The 20315-nt window shown below is 35.9% G+C and overlaps 1 protein-coding gene across 5 annotated transcripts in view; it reads left to right on the top strand.

Annotated features, from left to right (window-relative positions):
• Positions 1–20315, top strand: part of LOC103709502 — a 28935-nt gene that overhangs the window by 8233 nt on the left and 387 nt on the right. For 4 of the 5 annotated variants that reach the window (XM_039124294.1, XM_039124297.1, XM_039124295.1 and 1 more), the window contains 20 exons: positions 1704–1757; positions 3251–3342; positions 3462–3565; positions 5970–6039; positions 8216–8678; positions 11813–12145; positions 12262–12462; positions 12543–12641; positions 12734–12806; positions 16045–16172; positions 16283–16568; positions 16660–16898; positions 16986–17113; positions 17743–17860; positions 18952–19007; positions 19097–19190; positions 19278–19473; positions 19555–19632; positions 19719–19822; positions 19896–19958. In XM_039124294.1, the coding sequence (XP_038980222.1) occupies positions 1704–1757; positions 3251–3342; positions 3462–3565; positions 5970–6039; positions 8216–8678; positions 11813–12145; positions 12262–12462; positions 12543–12641; positions 12734–12806; positions 16045–16172; positions 16283–16568; positions 16660–16898; positions 16986–17113; positions 17743–17860; positions 18952–19007; positions 19097–19190; positions 19278–19473; positions 19555–19632; positions 19719–19822; positions 19896–19958 (2979 nt within the window). The remainder of the gene's footprint in view (positions 1–1703; positions 1758–3250; positions 3343–3461; positions 3566–5969; positions 6040–8215; positions 8679–11812; positions 12146–12261; positions 12463–12542; positions 12642–12733; positions 12807–16044; positions 16173–16282; positions 16569–16659; positions 16899–16985; positions 17114–17742; positions 17861–18951; positions 19008–19096; positions 19191–19277; positions 19474–19554; positions 19633–19718; positions 19823–19895; positions 19959–20315) is intronic. The other variant, XM_039124296.1, reaches the window with a different exon arrangement.

Genomic DNA, 20315 nt, shown 5'->3' with positions numbered 1-20315 from the left:
CAGCAACTACCATAATTGAACCATGTAACGCTGGAGATGAGAGCTGAAAGCAGCAGTTTATGTTTCAAATTTATACGTAAATAGTTTTTCAATGGTAAATAAATATTATAAGAATATACTCCTAGACACACCTCTTCTTACTATTATTATTTTGATCTACACTTAAATATCAATCTTTTCTGCTGTGCTTTTGCATCACATAATTGCATCAAAAGGCCTCTATAATCATGAAATTTGGTGATATTTTGAAGTTTTATTCAATAGAGTTAATGACATATTTGGCACTATGAATTCTAGTTTCTTAGGCTCCATCAGTAGCTTCCTTTGGCATCTTCTATAGTAACCCCTCTCTCTCCTATCTTATATATCACTTTCTTCGGTGGGTAAAAAAAGGGTGGTCAGTGCACAAGGCTTCCACCATGGTGGGGTATGGAGAGGATCAGATATACACAGCCTTATCCCTGCATGCAGAGAGCAAGTTTCCATGTTTCGAACCTGTGATCTCCCAGTCTCAATGGAGCAACCTTACAGTTGCACCAAGGCCTTACTTTGGTGGGTCCTTTGTGGATTTTATTGAGCCCATTCTTATAGTTATAGCAACAAATTGATATGATTCTGCTATTGAAGATAAATGAGATGATTGTGTTACGAGATTGAGAGAAGATGCCTTAATAGCACATATGGAGCTGCTAGCATATTAAGAAAAATACCAACATAAGTGGAAGTATGTAAAAAGCTGTGATATCCTTTTTCCTCAAGATCCTAAAAAAGAGAGGAAATTTGATAATGTTAATTGTGGAGTATGAAAAAAGGATTTAAATTTGCATCAATATGCTGGTAACTGTGAAATCAATGATACAGATAATACATAGGAGTGGTGCCAGAATATCTATCAAACCAGGATCGGGCTAGGGAAAAAAAAGATGAAAGAGGAGTCTTGTGTGAGTAATTTTGATAGATATGTTCTCAATGTTTGTCATAGAACTTTGAAGATAATTATAGTGGAAATATGGCCTGAACTTATAGCAAAATCTGAAATTTTGGCCAAGCTGGCCAAAATTGAATGATGTTAAGCTGAAACCCTGGATAAACGTTCATGGATCTAGATGAGGTCTTTTGGGGTTTTAAGTATGTTAATTTTGCTGTTTCTGGTGATGGTCCCTTGGTCATTGATAATCTTGTGCTGGTAGAGTAGGTCTAATTTTACTGTAGTGGATTAGAAAGTGATTCAGTGTTATGTGAGTAACGCCATTGTGTTTTAGCAATGGAAGCTACACATTAGAAAAGGAAAACGATCAAGTCCTCAGCCAGACTATTTAAACAAAGAACGTGAACTTCCAGAAAGTTTTTCTTGTTAGATAAGGTACTAATTAACATATGCATAACGCTGGAAATAGGTACAACTTCATAGACAAATATAATGGAGATATCCATCCATAAACCATTTTTCTACTTCATACTTGCAGTAAAATGAAATTATTCATCCATAAGCCACATTTCTACTTCATATGTGCAATATAATGGAATTATCCATCCATAAACCATACTTCTGTGGCTATGGAGTTCTCCGAATGCAATATGGTTCACAAGGAATTACTTATTCTGTATGTTTTTTTGGTATCCAATTTGTTGTCCCTTCTTCACTATCTTCTTTAAGAAAACTTTTTCTTTCTTTTGGTAATTTAGTGTACTGTCTATTGCAGTTTCTACATAACCAAGGATTTCTTGTTGGTGTCTCAAATGAGAATGAAATCCAGGTATCTTTTCTTTCTCATGCATTATTTATCTTCATAATATGCCTTCAGTTTCTTTTATCATTATCAGATATTAGCTTATAATCTTCTCTAGTAGCTTCGCATATATGGTCAGGCACATAATAAAAATAACATATCCATAAAAGATTGCTGAACATTTGCTAATATTACACTATTTGGCAAGGTTCATTTGCCTTGGACCTATTTATAATTTTCTCCATCCATTACAAGATAGACCACTTATAGATAGGCCTTTGAGTACTTCTGGAAAGAACATTCCCTTATCAGCTGTACTAAATGGCAGGCCTTCTTGGATTTGAAGGCAATTGTGGTTCACTCTATTCCTTTGAAGTTGGGTGATCATAGCTTGACTCATTTTTTTAAAAAAATATAATAAAGACATTGAGTTCTTTGCACAGAAGAAAGACATCAAGTTGGACCAATTACAAATGAGAAATTTATATGTGAAATTTCATTAAATAAATATTTTAAATGAAATGTAAACCAAAAGTTTTAGAATATGACTGTTGCCTTATGTCGCTTTAGAGCACATTGCTTAAAAGGAAATAACAATGGTCCTACAAAAAGCTTTAGAATATGACTGTTGCCTTATGTCACTCTAGAGAGCGTTAGAGAGCATTGCTTAAAGGGAAATCATAATAGCAGGACCTTTGCTTCATCACGTGAATAGGCCAAAGGGCATTTAGAAAAACTGTGTTCAGGGTCTGCTCTGTTTGATGACCCTACAGACGAGCTCCAAATATGGACCTAAAATTCCTCAATTCCGAGATTGGACAAAGGAAAAATTAGCCAGATAGTTTGATGATTAGTTTGCAAGAAAATTTTGAGCAACTCAAAGATGTGATGAAAAAAAAACAACTTTTATTTTCCTGGGATCTCATGCAGCACCAGGTAATTGTGGACAAATAATCTTTGTGTCCTACAAAAATCCTTAGCACATGGTAAATCTGTAAGCTATGGGCCAAGTTTAACTCTCCAAAGTTTTTAATCTTAATGTAATTTTTATGTAGGTAATTTCCAGGGTAAATCCCATGTTGTCTTGAGGTAGATTCATCAATTCTCTTCTTGCATTATTCTTTTTTTCCTTCTATGATTTCTGTTGGTCTATGATAATCTTCGGAACCTATACTGCTTTTTATCAGTTGAAACCAGTGGAAAAGGTCCTTTAGGAGAATTTATCAATCACCCGGGTTTGATTATTGCATCACCCCAATTTTCAGCTAGGCTCCCAAGGGGAAAATAACACTTGTAAATTATTTACTCAGTTGTTGCAGTTTGGAGATGTTATTATTCCTTATATTGTTCCTGTGTTCTCTGCATGCATCTCACAATACTGCAGTAAACTCAGACTCACTTAATTTGCATAGCAATCATCTATAAGCCTATTTTCACATGAATGTTAATCTTCTGACACAATTTCTGGTCTCTTATTGTCATGTATGCACATCTATCATGGGGCTCATTCACTTTGGCAGGTTTGGAATCTGGAATTCAGACAGCTAGTTTACTGCTTACAATGGGAAGCCAACATGACTGCTTTTGCTGTAGTCCAAGGAACCTATTTAATGTGCGCTACAGATACAAATCTGGAAATTGATTTGGTTACATCTCTTGTCAGCTGCTAGCAGGCTTGTTGGAGAATTTTTTATCAGAAAAACCAACAAATATTTTCATTGCTGTTTGTAGGTATATTGGTGATGAGAATGGGTTATTCTCTGTATTGAAATACAATGATGAAGATGGAAAGCTTTTGAGGTTGCCATATCATATTCCAGCAAATGTTGTTACTGGTAAGATAGATGTTATTCCTTTAGCAAATGGTTCACAATCTTGGTACTAGATACTGTACCAGTCTGGTACTGTGTTAGTATAATATGGTATTGTATCAACACTCGGTATGCGGAAGCGTATTGGTGAGATACCAATTCAATATTTTTTATTTTTTAACTTTTGGTTGTTATGATTATTTTAAGGTTTAGGGATCTTGGAATTTTAATATTATTTTATTTCATATTGGTTTTGAGAAGCCTATGATTACTTGATGGATGTAATTGTAATAAATAAAAAAAAAGATAATGCATAATTTTTAGCATATATATATATATATCAAATATATTTGAATTCCAAAGTATGTACTGACATCTAGTCCCTTATGGAGAGTCTATGTTGCTTATAGATATCGGAACCTCGTTCATAGTCCAGGACATTATATTGGAACCTTGGTTGAGGTAGTAGGCTGCCAAGCATACAATTGATTTAATTAGCAAGCATTATAAGAAAAAACAAGCATTGAGAATTGTGCTTGGATTGCTAGTTACAATTCAGTTATTACCCCCCGCCTATTTGGTAATTCCATCTTTCCTTAATGATATTAATATACTCATCAACATTTTTCGGATCCGCCTACTTGATTTCGGCCTTGGCAATCACCATATATGATACAAGAAGACCAACTGGGGGTATTTCTCACAATCTGCAGCTCCAAGCACTCAATATAGAGGGGTGAGTGCCCTAACTACTCTCTTGGCCTTCTTTTAGAACTACTGGCTTGTCGCTAACTCCTTTGTATGGCTCTCTTCTATGCCGCTCCGAGCATATCTACTTTCATGCCACTGCACTCACAAGCATCTGGCATGGGCTTGCCTTCTTGATGAGGCTATTGAGTGCAATGCAGTGCGTGGCGAAGTGGGCGACCATTGGCCTTAGTATTTTGTCTTGATGTGCTTTCTCATCAAAGCCAACATAGTGCGTTTATATGTGAACATAATGACGGCCTGGACTGTCTTCACTGCCTACTTCATCCTACTGTTCTTGCCTACGTCCATCAATATGAGAAAGAATATTTTCTTGACATGCTATAACAATATGAGAAAGAATATTTTCTTGACATGCTATAACAAAGAGTGATGATGCTTCGCTTGCTAGGTCTTTTCCTACCATCACACATCAATGTGAATCCATAAGTGTCCCACTTGCATTGATAGGAAGCTATCCATCTCTCCAACTCTCCCTTGCTATTATCAAGCAAATCACTATGGATATCCCTCACCCTTGAAGGATCAACATGCTGATTAGCTTTTTGGATGGAGCTAATACGTGAATGGTAGTAGGTGTTATTTGTGATATGTGTAAGCATGTGTTTGCAATGGAATGAAGAAGCAATGTCTCTCCATGTGTCACTTTTCTTATCCTTGATGATCATGGAATCATTGCTTTACTACTTAGAGCCTTTGCCAGGAAGGCACGTGGATCTAAGTCATGAATGATGGCCCCTGCTAGTACATCTCTGGGCTTCTTTTTATTCTTCTTAGTAAAAGCCCCCAACATAGTTGCTATTCGATTGCGACTCTTACCAATAATCTCTCACTGATTGGCTCTTTCTGAAACTTGGATCTTCTTTTGTGGATTGAAAACCAGAACCCTCTCGTTCTATGAGAGCCCAAATTGTGCCTTGTGCTTCACAACCTTTTTCTCTACCACTCATCAAGTCTTGTATAGTAGCCTGAATCAAGGCCTCCTCTATGTCATTTGGATTTGATGCCTCATAGTCCTTCGGATCCTGGAGTGAGGTGGCTCAGCTGTCCACTGATCAATCTTTGTTTGTTTTTCTAGGCTTTTTTTCTTGCCCTCCCTAAGGTCATGAAAGTGCTTCATCAGCTATCAAATCTCTTGTGGACATTTTATTATGTGCAGTTGCATCGGGGTAACCATAGGTCAAATGCTATTTCAATCTAGTTACCGCACCTTTCTTCACTTTGAATCGCACCACTTGAACCTCCAGCGGTTATTCTTCTTCCTTCTTGAATCCATCTACAAGTTTGACGAACATACTTCATAAATCACCTTAAAACGAATATATATTTTTAAAAAATAAAAATATATTTTTAGACATCAATGACTTTGTTAATTTAATTTTACGTAATAAATATGGTAATATATAAAATAAGTAAAAACTATGTGTGTTGTCCTAGAAAATATGTTCCAATTATCAATAGACATTATCTCGGTGGCATTATCTTGATATTTAAGAAATTTTGCTTGTAATTCGCTCATCTTGATATTTATGAAACTTTGCTTGTAAATAGCTCTCATATTTTTTTTATTGCATGGATCTCATGTTATTCATACGAACATTCATATGCTTTAAGTTTACCGAACGTCTATTTATGTTTACTTCTTTTGTTGCGGAAGCAGCTGGCATTTCCTTTGTCAGTCCTCAACCAATTATTGGAATTCTGCCACAACCTTGTACTTCTGGGACTAGGTATTTTATGTGTCCTTTGCTCTGTTGAATTATTGACATTTGATGATGTTCCTAATCCAAGAAATTTTCGTTGATCATGTTTCTACATTATTTTCATTCTAACATTCAAGAATTGCAATAGTATTGCACCCATAACAATTAATGCATACATGGCTAGGCATTTTTGATGTCCATCAAGTTCATTGGGAAATTTGTTAACAAAATTGGTCATCATTGTTCTGTGCACTCCTATATAGGAGGAAAAATTTGTTGTAAATACCGAAACTACGGGTCTTAGGACTCATTGATTGAAAATTCATCAATCAAAGGATATTAATGCCCTAACATGTAAAACGAAAATGAGTTCTTAAGCTTGGACTGAAACTTAAACCCTACCAATTCATGATTCACCTTAAAACCTTGTCTTTCCTATTTGAGAAACAGAAAGTAGAAGAAAGTATTTAGTAAGAAAATATCAAAATTGGTTTGTTACTTTGAACTGTTGATACATATGTGGGCTATCTTGACTTGAGACTCCATTCATCTATATAAATCCTGATGTTTCTCCACCTTCTCCTTCATCCTTCATCTTTTTCTTGGGCATATGGGTATTCAAGCTGCACATAAACAAAAGAAGAATTAAAATCATGTGAAAGACAAAATGCATTTAGGTCAAATTCCCCTTCTTGAACTTACATTTATTTGTCACAGATTTTTATTTATAGCAATCATACTAGAACAGTAGAGCCCTTAGTTAAGGAGCCAATATTTAGCAGACTGGGCTCCCTGCAAGTATCTAGGATAATAACATCAACTAGGTTCTTAATCATGGAATTTCATGCTCCCTGTTTGCATGCTCTTGAATTAGACTATTGGAGTAGATTTTCCCACTCACAACCTGGCCTTGTAGGTTTCAAGGAAGGCTTCTCTCATGCTTAGAGTTGCCTTTGCTAGGAATTCTGGACCAGAATTTGGTTAGATGAATCAAGTTGATTACCAGTTGCAGAAATTTCAGTCCATGGGGCCCCTCCTTGACTGACCCCAATTTGACAAGAAAGGATGTGAGTGGTGATGGCGTTAATTATGTGGTGTGTGTCACAGATAGAGAGATGGCAATCATATAGACATCCTTGACAATGTTTCCTGTGGTTTTCTTGGGCTTCCGGCTAAGGTAGTCCAAAAGTCCCAAAATGAGGATCATTATTTCAGATGAGCTTAGCATGTTTTGGGAAAAATATTCATAATGTCGTCCAGGTTCCAGCACCTGTCAAACATAGTTCAGTTGTGAAGCTTGGAGGTAGGGTGGATGGATCCGAGGTTAGCCTTTACAATGTCCAACAATATAGAAATGTTAGAAAACCAAGTGCTATTCAAAGTTGTGATTTTTGGGCCATCCCTCTCTGTATTCTAGAAATCCTCATTAATAGCTATATTTTTGGGCTTTTCCCATGTTGATCAGAAATACGTCCGAGCTATGATTGCAGTAATATCTTCTTGATTATCATGATTTCTCATGATAGGTTGTCACATAAAATACTTCTGGCCATTGATCAGCACTGCCAGGCATGAAGGTTCCTGCACAAGAAGAACTAAGGTAGCTTAACAATGGTCACTAGCAACCTTGTGGTTGTGAGAAAATTTAGATCAATGATTGTACTTTGTTATCTATGGGTCAAGATAATTCACATCTTGCAGCTGCATGAAGCATTTTGCACATTTGTATCACAAGATTTTCATTGTTCCTCTTTTATGGTATGCCATAAGTAAATTAGTCCTTGATTATTTTGTGTTTTAATAAACATGGTATTGTTTCAAGAAATAAATAAAAAATAAGCATTATTTGGCACACACAGTGAATAAGTATCCTTTCTTGTTCAGTTATTTGATTAATCAGTGCTATACATAGAGTCTGTGCATGTCTCCATGTATGTGTTATTTGTTCTTCAATTTTACCAGTTCATCTTTGAAACATTAAATCAATACTGTGATCACTCAAATTGGTTATAATGAAGGCCCTCTCTAGTTCTTTTTGAGGTGAAATGAATGGTAGAAAAATTTTAACCATAAGTTTCTTTAGATGCTATATGAGCTCTCTCTCCCCCCTCTTTTCTCTCTTCTCCCCTCTCTCTCTCTTATACTCTGTATGTGTTTGTTTTCGTTAAATTGTCAACACAATGAATTTATCATTCTATTGCAGAGTGCTGATTGCCTATGAGAATGGACTTTTAATTCTGTGGGATATATCTGAGGGCCAGGTTGTTACTGTAAGAGGTTACACAGATCTTCAATTGAAGGGTGACGTGCACACTGATTCTTCAACTGGAGTGGCCAATGAGCTTTCAGGCAATTTGGCTGACCATGAAGAAGAGGAGAAAGAAATTTGTTCTCTCTGCTGGGCATCTAATACTGGTTCTGTCCTTGCCGTGGGTTACATAAATGGAGATATATTATTGTGGAACATTTCCTCAAATTCCTCTACAAAAGGGCAACAAACTGGGATATCATCTAATAATGTTGTTAAGCTACAGCTGGCATCTGGAAATCGTAGGCTACCTGTCATTGTCTTACACTGGTCTGCAAGTGGTAAAGCAGATATTGATAAAGGAGGGCAACTTTTTGTATATGGCGGTGATGAAATGGGATCTGAAGAAGTTCTAACGGTTTGTTTCTCCACAGTTCACACTATATGATTCTTCCTTTTCTTTTAATCTCTAGCCACTATTTGTAACAGTGTTTGCAATACTGTATACCAGCTTCCACAGTTCAACTTCAACAGCGTACCATGTCTCATGACAGGATGTAACTAATGACCATAACTGTGTCGTTTAGTTACTGGTATGGGGTCCTATATGCATTTCTTTTTAGTATATGCATAGCACTCGCAATGAGCAATGCACTTGACTGATTGAGGAGGAAACATTGCTTGATGGATGGTTGTGATCCCATCAATCGATGAGTTGCTTGGGATTAGATTTCTAGCCATAAAATTTTTTTCACTCTCTTGGAACTGATATGTCTATTTCAACATTTTTGCTGATGTGTTTCTTTGTTTCCTTTGTAAAATATCATCTTAAGAAAGAATTGGGGAGGCTTTAACCTCATAGCCTTATGTAGTCATGCTGGGGATCCTTTTATTATGAAGTAAAGATCTATTCATTTCTTCATTGTTATAAAATAACAGATGGCTGCTTGGTAAAGTTAATATCATTTAACTTCAAGTATCTTGATGTGATTTTAAGATGCTTTCTTCTTTCTGATGCATGCCACACATTCAAATTTTTTCTCATTCTTACATTTATTTGCTGCACGTGCACTTTGTTTATCACAGAAGTCTTCAATTCAAAAAGTTTGTTTTAACTTCTCATTCTTCACGTGTCTAAATGTTTTCAGCATACTCGCTTGTTCTTTTCATGTCCTAAATATATAGTTTATATTGTGTAAAATGTTGACATACAAAACTACGTGTTCTGTGACTACGCGAACTATAATAGAAATATGTTGCAGTTGTGGAAAATAGGGAATGCATACCCTCAAGGGGAGCCAATCATCAAACTGCTAAGCTTTAGTTTATTGCTGAAGTTCTAAGTTAAGAGGAAAGAGTGTGGTTTGGTGTAAGAGAGGAGTGCTGTTTTTCAGAAATGATCAAATGTGTTCAGTCACGAAGTTTACTTGGTAAAAATAAGTTCTGTTTCTTGAAAAAAATCTTATGATTATTAATCTCTAAAAGTAGGATATTGTACCAAAAAAATCACCGAGAATAGGATAAATAAGTAAAATGATGCTTTTATTTGAATTCTATGGGTCCCATAGTATTTTCTAGTTAAATATATCATATAGAACGAGTGTGGTTGTAAATTGGTGATATCATTTTGGTTACTCTGAGATCCATTCTTTCTCTAACTGGAAGCTTGGTGAACTGGATACTAATTAAAGATGAGAAAGGTAAGGTAACATTGTTCCGTCATGTGCAATGAACTGATTGACCTAGCAAATCTTCAAGTAAAGAATGGGAATGAATAAAGATATATATTTCCTAGTCTTAGATCTTGTAATTTTAAATGTAGTTTTATAGAATGAATTAACTGACAGCTGAGTCCATCAATTTCACTGACGCAAAAGTGGGGTTAGAGGCATAATATGAGTTGAGGGCTTGTAAGTACTTGATAATAATTGAAATCAAGACCTACCATTAGTTAACTGAGTAAATGAGTTTACAACTTTAAATGATATTGAAAGCTGGAAAATTTGCAAGAGATCCGCTGAACCAAAAGCATTAACTAAAATGCGTGAGAAATGTATCTCTGAGAATATCAAAAAATAAATAATTACCTTCTGCTTTAAATATCTCCTTAAGTTCAGTACTCCATATATTGATGTTGCTGGCTTTCTAGTAAGTGTCCATTAGGATCGCCTCATTAATTGAAGCCATCGTGCACACATACAGAAACTAATGTAAGGATAGCATTGTCCACCCAAAGGTCACTCTAACAATTGGATGTCCCTCTTGACATGAACATCTGATATGTAGATTTCTTTCAAGAGAGCTGGCCTGAGGTGCTTCTTGCTAGACATTATTCTGCTCCACTTGTTATGTCTTCTCAATGTTTTTCATTAATGAGCCTCCCTACAATGCCTTCCACCTTGTTATATCTTGCAAGAAGAGTTAGATAATATCTATCAAGTCTGAGTCATAAACATGGTCTTCCCTTTGGTTGCACTTGTCATCTTCATAGAAAGTTTCCATGTATTTTTTTTTTTGCAACATACTAACGGCAAATTTAATGAATACATATTTAGTATGGAGGTTTGAGATGTTGGATTTTGTATCATCCTAAGGAGAGTTCTCTTTCTTTCTGTGTTTTAGGTTATTTTTTCCATCTTTCTTCAAATAGAAGCCACATAAATGTATGTAGTGGAAAGATAAAAAGAATAACTAAAAGAGACGAAGAATGACAGCCAATCATTTTATCATCTTTTTGAGTTGTATGTTCTTGTGTTGTCCATATTAATGCTTGGTGACTCAAATTTAGTCTCTGATTGTCCTTGAAAATTGCAGAGAGCATTGGAGAATAATACTTGCACTCCAAAATTGCTTCTAATTTTTGGGAAGTACTGTATCTACAAATTAATAACAGGGGGATAAGTAGCAGTCCTATTCAAATCTTTTTTTAGTAGCCCTATGCCTTAAGCCAAGTGACTTAATCACCCCATAGTAGAATTGAATGATAGGTGGTGGTGGATTTCCTTGCCTCAGTTCTTTTAGTAGTTCAACGGTATATTTTGCAGGTATCATTTTATAGAATCTTGAAACTTGAACTGCTTGTGTGAGGGCTATTACAAACCTCATGGAGCCCTAATTTAGGGAATGTAGTTTATAGGATGATTAAGTAATTGCAAATCATGGGCTTTGTGCAATCTTGTTTTTACACCAAGGGAAATACTTAAAAGTCAGGAGTTGGAAAGGGAGTGGACTCAAGAGAAACATTTGATTTTTAATCTCACCCTCTTTCCCATACAATTTTAGGGCAATTGAACCCTCGCTATCCATAATGATGGATGCTTATTTATTTAAATATTGACCATAGGGAAAAAACATTTATATAAAAGCAACAATCTTGTTACAAAATGCTTTTGTTAGACCAAAAATATTCCATTTAGATTGAAAAAAAAGCTTTCTTTATGTTCTTAAAATTTTGCTAAGGGAGCTCAATAATTAAGATGGCAACTTATGCTATTACCGTGCAATTTTTTAATTTAATCATTTATTAGTGATGGCAATTACCTTCTGTTGCAGATTCTCAGTCTTGAATGGTCCTCCGGAATAGAGACTTTAAGGTGCATTTCTCGTGTGGACCTCAATCTTAATGGATCTTTTGCAGACATGATTTTAGTACCTAATGCTGGATCACTGGAGAACTGTTCCACTGCTGCACTTTTTGTATTGACAAATCCTGGACAACTACATGTTTATGATGGCGCTTTGTTGTCTATGTTGACATCTGAAGAAAAGCCTTCTGTTCAAGCTGAGAAATTTCCTGATGCAGTACCGACTATCGATCCACGTATGACTGTTACAAAGCTCTGTCGGCTACCCATGGGCGGAAATTCTTCCCAGGGTTTGTTGAAGGTATTTCATTTCCAGATATCATGGAGCTCTGTTTGACACTTGGTGTGCCTTTCTCACCATCATTTTTTTACTCTTTCACCTTCCTTTCATAACATCAGTTCTTCCTGTCCATGTAGAAGGATTACGCTAAAAAAATTGCAATACCTAACCTATCAGCGGGTACAAAGTGGCCTTTGACTGGTGGGATCCCCAGTGAGATGTCATCTGACAATTATGCAGTTGAAAGAATATTTATAGCAGGTTATGAAGATGGATCTGTGAGAATATGGGATGTAACATATCCAATCATGGAACTAATGTTTGTTCTAGAAAGCAAGGTTATTGTTGTCTAATATTCTATGATTAATATCTAAGAAAAATTAGTAGTGGAATGACTTTTACTGACATCTAATTGCAGGTCCCAGGTGTCAAAGTAGATGGTGAAAATGCTTCAGTATCATCCCTGGCCTTTTGTTCTATAAGTATGACTTTGGCTGTTGGCGATGAATGTGGTCTGGTTAGATCTGTTTATTGTAAGTCATTTCCTTTTCACTGCCTAAAAGCAGTTTATGTTATATCACCATTTCCTTGTTTTATGTTATTATATAGGTTCGTGTCTATAAGCTTCATGAGAGCACTGATGGATCAACTGTTCACTTTGTCACTGAAACTAAACATGAAGGTAATAGCTTGTAATGTGATTGAACGCATCTTTATTGGATCTCAGCCTCAAGTTCTAGTAGACTTGGTATTTTTGCTATTATGTTTCTTAGATTTAATTGATAAGCTGGATTTAGTCAAATTCAAAGTAATTATAGTGTGAAGAAAAGAAAAAAAAAAGAAAAGAAAAGAACAAGAAATGGATTTATGGCCCATAAGCGTGACCAAAATTATTGAGCGAAAGGAACAGTACAAAGGAGCATGTTAAATGGAGAGCATCTTTGGAATCTTAAATTCAGCAGTTTTAGCAAATAAGAAGCCAGTATATAGAAAGGTAAGCAAAGCAGGGGTCTAAAGCAGTAAAGCCACAACTAAGAGACTGTAGAGCAAGCAATTAAAACAAATGCATAATGTACCACCGGCAAGCAGTCTAAAGCAGTCTAAAAAGTGACCGGGGTGGGGAGGGGGAAATAATAATCACAGGTCTGTATATCAGCATGTCACTAAAGGCAACAGATAAGATAAGTCTTCAGTGAGTAAATCCACAAAACAACACAAGTAATTAAGCCACTTGAAAGACCTCGTACAAATTTTAAGACAGTCCTTTCCGACGGGCGCTTCATCTCTTAAAAGAATCATCCTTGTGACATCATGTGTTGTCTTGTTCACACTTCCCAAATGTGCTTGGCAGCCTCAGGGTTTCTACATTATATATGATCTACAAAGGATTATGCTTTGACTTCTTTGGCTGAAGCTTTTTCTTACATATATCAGTCAATATGACATCCAAAGAAGTTATAGATTCCTGAGATTAAGTAATGCCACTTATTGTTCCTTTCATGCACAAATTTTGAAATTTGTTCCTCCACCAATCTATGTCATTGATGGTCATGTGGACAAGAATGGAGATGATGTCTAGCCAATAACTATGAAGAGACATGACTACTAGGACCTTGGTTAAGTTCCAGCACTCGAGAGTACCATCCTAAAAGCCATAGTAAAACCTTCTTCATGAGTACTACAATTAAGTACATCTGAAGACATTTAAAGCATGACCCTGAATTCTGGATTTTGTGTCCAATCGAATCTATTGGATAACTTGCCTTTAGTTTTGTCCAACCTTATCAACCATTCAGCAATGTATAACGTTATATGATCAATCCTCTAGTTCAACTTCAAAGTGATTGTCTGAAAACTGGGTAGTTGTTCGCTTTAAATCTAAGGACATTACAAATTTGTGTACTATGAAGATGATACCATCCCATTAATAGTAGTGCTTTATGAGGTAGATTCATGGTGTTGATTCTTAGTGAAAACAGATTCATGCATCTTGTGTCACTGCTAGCACCATCGACAGCCAAAGTCCAAAATAAAACCAATCTAAGAAGCTATGGCGCTGCTAATTATGCAATCTGTACAAGCACAATATCCAATCTCACTTGTAGCTATATATATATTGCATTAGGAGTAGAATGGAGCCATGTTCCAATAAGTTTACCAAAATCTGATCACTTTCCAGTTCAGGCATTACAACATATATATGTATCTTACTTAAAAGGTATGACAAACATATCTCAAAGTTTATGAAAATATTTAATGCAAGGTTTTAAATGCTGGTCCTTGCTAATCGTAACATGCCATGTAGTGCCAGCACTGGGCTTCCATCTGTGCCGTGTTGCCCTGCATGTTGCAAGTTACAGCCCAGCAGTAGTTGATAAGGCTAGGTACCACAACATCAAGCCAAAGACATCATCTCTCTCTCTCTCTCTCTCTCTCTCTCTCTCTCTGCACAGCATGGCATGAATTGGCACAGGGCATCCCATCTCAGCCAATGGTAGGCATGCCCTGAACAATGTCTAGTAGATGGCATTAATTAAAAATGGCATTGAGGACACATGATTCCCAAATTAGCATCAAGTATTAAGCAACAATGAACATTAGGAGTAGTAGCAAAATAATGAATTTCCAATCATAGTGGGCATGCTTGACAGAATGAAAGAGCCTATGCCTTTTTGCATCTCATTGATGATTGAATGATGGTAGTTGGTGGCATCTATTATTTGCAAATGGTATGACATTGATTAATGAGACATGGTTAGAGTAGATGCTAAATTGGACTTGGTGAAGAAGTTTTGAAGGATCCAAATATTTAGTATGACCAGGCAGACTGTACTGAATAGAGCTTCACTGGAAATAAAAATGAAAATGAGGCCCATCATATAGCCAAGAGGTATTATAGATCGATCATTTTCATTATCTTCAATCACTGGTAAGGAGGAAGTGAGAGGTAGACAGACATTTATTAAAAAATATGGCTAAATGGGTGAGGTCAAATGATGCTTCTTAGGTGTTATGCAATTGACATATGCCATCGAAACTCGAGAAAAAAACTTATGCTGCAGTAGCAAGGCCTGCAATATTGTACAATAAAATATGTTGGGCAATAAAGAAGGTTTTGTAGTTACAAGACCCACAATATTAGTCGCTAAAAGGTCCATAAACTTGATTCAAATTTGTAAATCATGATTCACCTTTTTCATTTAAATCTTACATTTTTTACTTGTTACCAAGATCTCTTTGAAAAGGTTAACCAAAAAGCTCAATTTCCTATGACATCTTCTGAAGGGACCCTCCTAGGACCCCGGTTGTCGGGAATATTAACTAGGTAATGGTCTTTTATCTTCTGACTTAAAAAGAGAGAGAGAGAGTGAATGATATGGCATCTTGTTCTAATTTCTTTCATTCCTTATCCTTCATAAGCTAACTTATTATTATTGCCGGACTACTTGTAAACTCAGATCCATTTCACATTTATTCTATTAAAGCTTTTTTAAAATTTTTTGCAAGTAATCTTCCTTTGACAAATCAGACACGAGAAAAAGAAATTCGAAACCCTCTTATAATTGTATCCATGTAACAGATGCTTTGTATTTTTGTTAATAAAAGTTAGATTCATAATTGTTTTACTGGAAAGCTTGTTGGAGCAAGACATGCAAATGAAATTAAGAATATTTGTTGCAGAAAATGATGAACAATGACTAGAAGTGAATCATTTTATAAATGAAAAAATCAGGTATAATATTGTCTACATGAAGCAAATAACTGGGATGTGAGACAAGATTAAATTATACATTCTTTCAAGAAATTTGTATGCATGATTGGGCCATTTTTCCTTCTCCACAGTCCTAGCAAACTACACATCACATCTTACTTCCCATCTGAGCTAGTACTATTTCCATTTACTTTAACATGTTTTGCAGTTCAAATTGTGCATCATGGAAAAGGATTTCATTGCATTGCAGCCTTTGCTATCCTAAATTTACCCATTCGAACCCTTCAATTTACAAATTCTGGAGACAGACTTGCTGTAGGTTTCAAAGATGGACAGGTATATTACATCCACTTTTTTTTGTGTGTGTGTGTGTGTGTTGTGGGAGGGGGGCTGCTTTGAAGACTTCAAGATATTAACTTGTCATTTTATCTTGGTCCTCATTTCAGGTGGCAATGCTTGATATGCAATCACTATCTGTCATGTTTCATACAGATTATATGGCTGGAAGAAACTCTCCTGTAATTTATATATATGTGCATGCTATTCCCCAAAACAGTGTCCCAGTAAAAAGTCCAAAGCAAGCAAGCCTCGAAAGGCCAACAGACTCTGCAGAGACAGTACTCATCTTAACCAAGGATGCACATGTTATAATCATCGATAGCATAACAGGTGATATGATTTCACAACAAGTGCATCCAAAGGACTCTGTTGCAATCTCCATGTATGTCATAGGCAAGTAATTTTTTGCAAACTTAGAGGGCAATTGTTGAGCCTTCTTATTTTGTGTTGAAATAACATTGTGCCTTTAACATTTCATGTTTAGAGGGAAGTAGTGCAATCTCCAAAGTGGCTAGTGAGAAATACCCCCAACATATTTCTGATGATAATTCTTCCCAAAGTGAAACTGAGAAAAATAATAATACCAATGAAAGCATGACACAAGAAGTTGAACAGCACTGCTCTAGTGATACTTCAGACTGCTGTGAAACATTGGTGGATCCACTTCTTTTACTCTGTTGCGAGGATGCAATATGGTTGTATTCTCTGAAGTCTGTGATCCAGGTACCCTCCCCTCTTATGCTAGTTTCTTTGACGATTTTAACATGTCTCATCTGCATACTGAGTTTTTTTCTTTCCCCTCAATTTTAGGGGGACAGCAGCTTTATTCGTAAAGTGAACCTTTTAAAACATTGTTGTTGGTCAACAACTTTTACAAAGAGAGACGAAAAGACACGTCAACTGATATTACTTTACCAGACGGGAGATATAGAGATAAGGTAAATGACCCTTTCGCCCTGTTTTCCCCTATTTGGATTTCTGCAAATGATATGACAAATCTTGAAAAACAAAAAAAGAAATATGTTTTTAACATGAGTTTTAAAAAAATCCATAAGGAAGTAATTATGACCATTACGTAGCCCATACTCAATCATCGCAAATTTATTAAATAAACCATCCATCATTTCCATCATTGAAAGGCCAACATTCAAAATGAAAGAAAGAAAGAAAGAAAGAGCCCTCAGCCTTATCTCCAAAGGTAATTAGGAAGTATTATCAGCATATTTGCAAAGTATCTGTAGCCCATTCTTAATTCAAAATATAGGATACATAAAATATGCATCTAGCATGTATGATAATCATATCTGACATGTATTAACAGTCATTACATATCAGATATACACAGCTTTAAAATATCCAGTATTCTAGGATATGGGTCTAGTAAAAGAATAATTATTGCCTTTTTTGCCATGGAAACTCACTTCTTGAGCCATAAATTTTTTAGGCTTTATCTTCTTGGATCATTCCCGCATTGGGGTGATCTGAACTTTTTTATTGAGCTCAAAACCCCTTCAGTTTGAAGTATTTTTTTCTTGTGTGATAAGTTGATTGCTCTGTCCATGAACAGGTCATTACCGGGTTTGGAACCTGTGGCCGAAGGGTCCTTAATGTCAAGTCTAAGATGGAGCTTCAAGACAAACATGGATAAAACCATGAGCTCCTCTGATAACGGGCAGATTGCTTTGGTGAATATCTTGCTTGGTTTCTAGAGCTATAAGTTTCTTGAGATGTTCATTACTGTTTATTTGACTGAACTTTTATCACTTCTTGCTTGGAACTTAGAAGAATCTTTTCCACTTCATGGAACTGGAATGTTTGTGAAGTTCATAAAACATTATGTCGTCACTTATTAGCATAGTAATTTGCCTGTTGGCTATAAAGAAATTAAGATAAAAACAATTTTTCAGGTGATGCAATTGGCATGTTCTTCCCCAATGGCTTATCCCTTGAAATGAGCCATTTCAAATCTATGGATCTAAATCAAGTTGACCAATGGTGACAAGTGTTATTTATGTTTATGTGTAACTTGAACCTGATTCAAGAAATGTTGAACTGACTGCCTGCCCGACATCTAGATCGATAATTGATATCAGAAAAGCTTGAGTCTCAAGTGCAGAAAGAAAGTGTACTTAATAATAATCTTATTCCCATTAACTTCAAATTCTATTAAGTTGGGTTAGCTAAACAAAAACGTGGTTGGCTGGTTGAAAATTAACTGACTTTGGAACAGGCCTTAATCCCATCCAATTGAGGTTTGGACTATGAAATCTTCTTATTGGACTTCATCTGTACCCAGGGTCATATCCTTCACTATATTGAACTTCATCAACTCCTTTCTATAGTCCCATGCAGGTAACCTTGATGTTGCTCTCGTTTGATACCTGTAACATAAATTCAAGCCTTACCTTTTATCAAGGCCATCTCTGGCACTTAAGGACATCCCTAACTTTGATTGAACCACCTCAATTGCTTTCTTCATGTTTCAGCATCCCATACTGGTGCTACTAAACTTATTCTCATGCTCTGTGAAATTCAGTCTATATTAACTAATACTACCACAAATTACCTTTAACTTCCACATTTATTAGATTGATAACATCACTTCTAGTTTGTACTGAATTAGTTGTTACTGTTATCTTTCTTTTTCATTTTTCTTGTAACTTTCAAGTAAGTATATTAAAATTTTGTGAAATTGCATTGATCATATTGTAACATAGTTTCTTTGTTCATGAGAAACCAAATCACATAATTCTTTTCCTTTTTGAGGAACTTACAGGTTAATGGATGTGAACTTGCTTTCCTCTCTCATGTGGCTAGTGCAAATGACTTCAGGTATCTATTGATTGCATATTGAATCAAGAAAGTAAATTTCATAACCAGGTTTATATCCAGAACTCATGATATTTATATGCTTATTCTAGGATTCCAGAATCTTTACCATGCCTTCATGATAAAGTTGTTGCAGCTGCTGCTGACGCTGCCATTAATCTTTCTATAAGTCAGAAAAAGAAACAGGTTTAGAAAAATAACTTTTTATTGTGAGTGGGCTGTCATCAATCGACTTTGTTGAAATTCATCCATGACATATCTCTAATGCTGCAGAATACGGCTCCTGGGATTTTTGGTGGTATCATGAGAGGACTTAAAGGGGGTAGAACAGAGAATAGTCCCAATAATATTGATAGCATTTCTAGATATGGTTCTAGTCAGCAATTGGAAGAGTTATTTTCAAGGGTTCCATTTTCCAATATTCCGGCCACTACCACTGGTGACCCGGAAGTTGCTGAACTGAGCATTGGTTCTCTCTCTCTCTCTCTCTTTCTCTCTCTCTCTCTCATATTATTTGTATTACCTGTCTATTTAAAGTTCTTCTATGCAGATGACATTGAGATTGATGATATATTACCTACAACATCCACTTCAACTTCATCCGTTGTAAATAAGAGTTATACAATAGGTATGGACGCTAACATGTCATTCTTTCATATCAAGCATTTAAAAATTCATCTTGTTCACTGGACTCAAGCTTTATATTAAATTTAGATGAGGAGGAGGAGAGAAACAAATTATTTGAGGGTTCGACTAGTGATATGAAGCCAAGAATGAGGACAACTCAAGAAATCCTGACTCAGTATCGATTTGCAGGGGTAATTCTTCAGCTTATGTATTTCTTTATAATTCTTATTTGTACTCCATTTGCTGATGTTCTTTTCCATCCAGGATGCCTCTGCAGCAGCAGCTCATGCAAGAGATAAGCTTGCAGAGAGGCAGGAAAAGCTTCAGGTAGGATTTTCATCTGATACTTCCTGCCTTATCTTAAATACATTGACTTCATATAAATACCAGATAGGCATAAGGTTGCACAGAAAACTATAGAATCTTTACAGAATTTGACTTTTTATATGAAAATATGGTTGATCCAGATATTGACAATCCTGAAACAAAGATATGATACCATTTTAAAATAGAAAATATTTGAAAGTGCCACGTAGTCTGTGCGTGCATGCACGCACGCACAAACACACAAAAAGAGGTCCAGTTGTAGGTTTATGTCCAATGCTGATCAAGTCAGAATGTTTGCCTCATGCTACACTCAGCCAATGTTTCTTGAGACCTTTCCTTTTTGCCTCTCTTGCTAGT

The sequence above is a fragment of the Phoenix dactylifera genome, chromosome 3 (assembly GCF_009389715.1).
Source record: "Phoenix dactylifera cultivar Barhee BC4 chromosome 3, palm_55x_up_171113_PBpolish2nd_filt_p, whole genome shotgun sequence".
Lineage (NCBI taxonomy): Eukaryota > Viridiplantae > Streptophyta > Magnoliopsida > Arecales > Arecaceae > Phoenix > Phoenix dactylifera.
The sequence above is the reverse complement of the archived record's forward strand: the minus strand, read 5'-3'. Positions and strand labels throughout refer to the sequence as shown.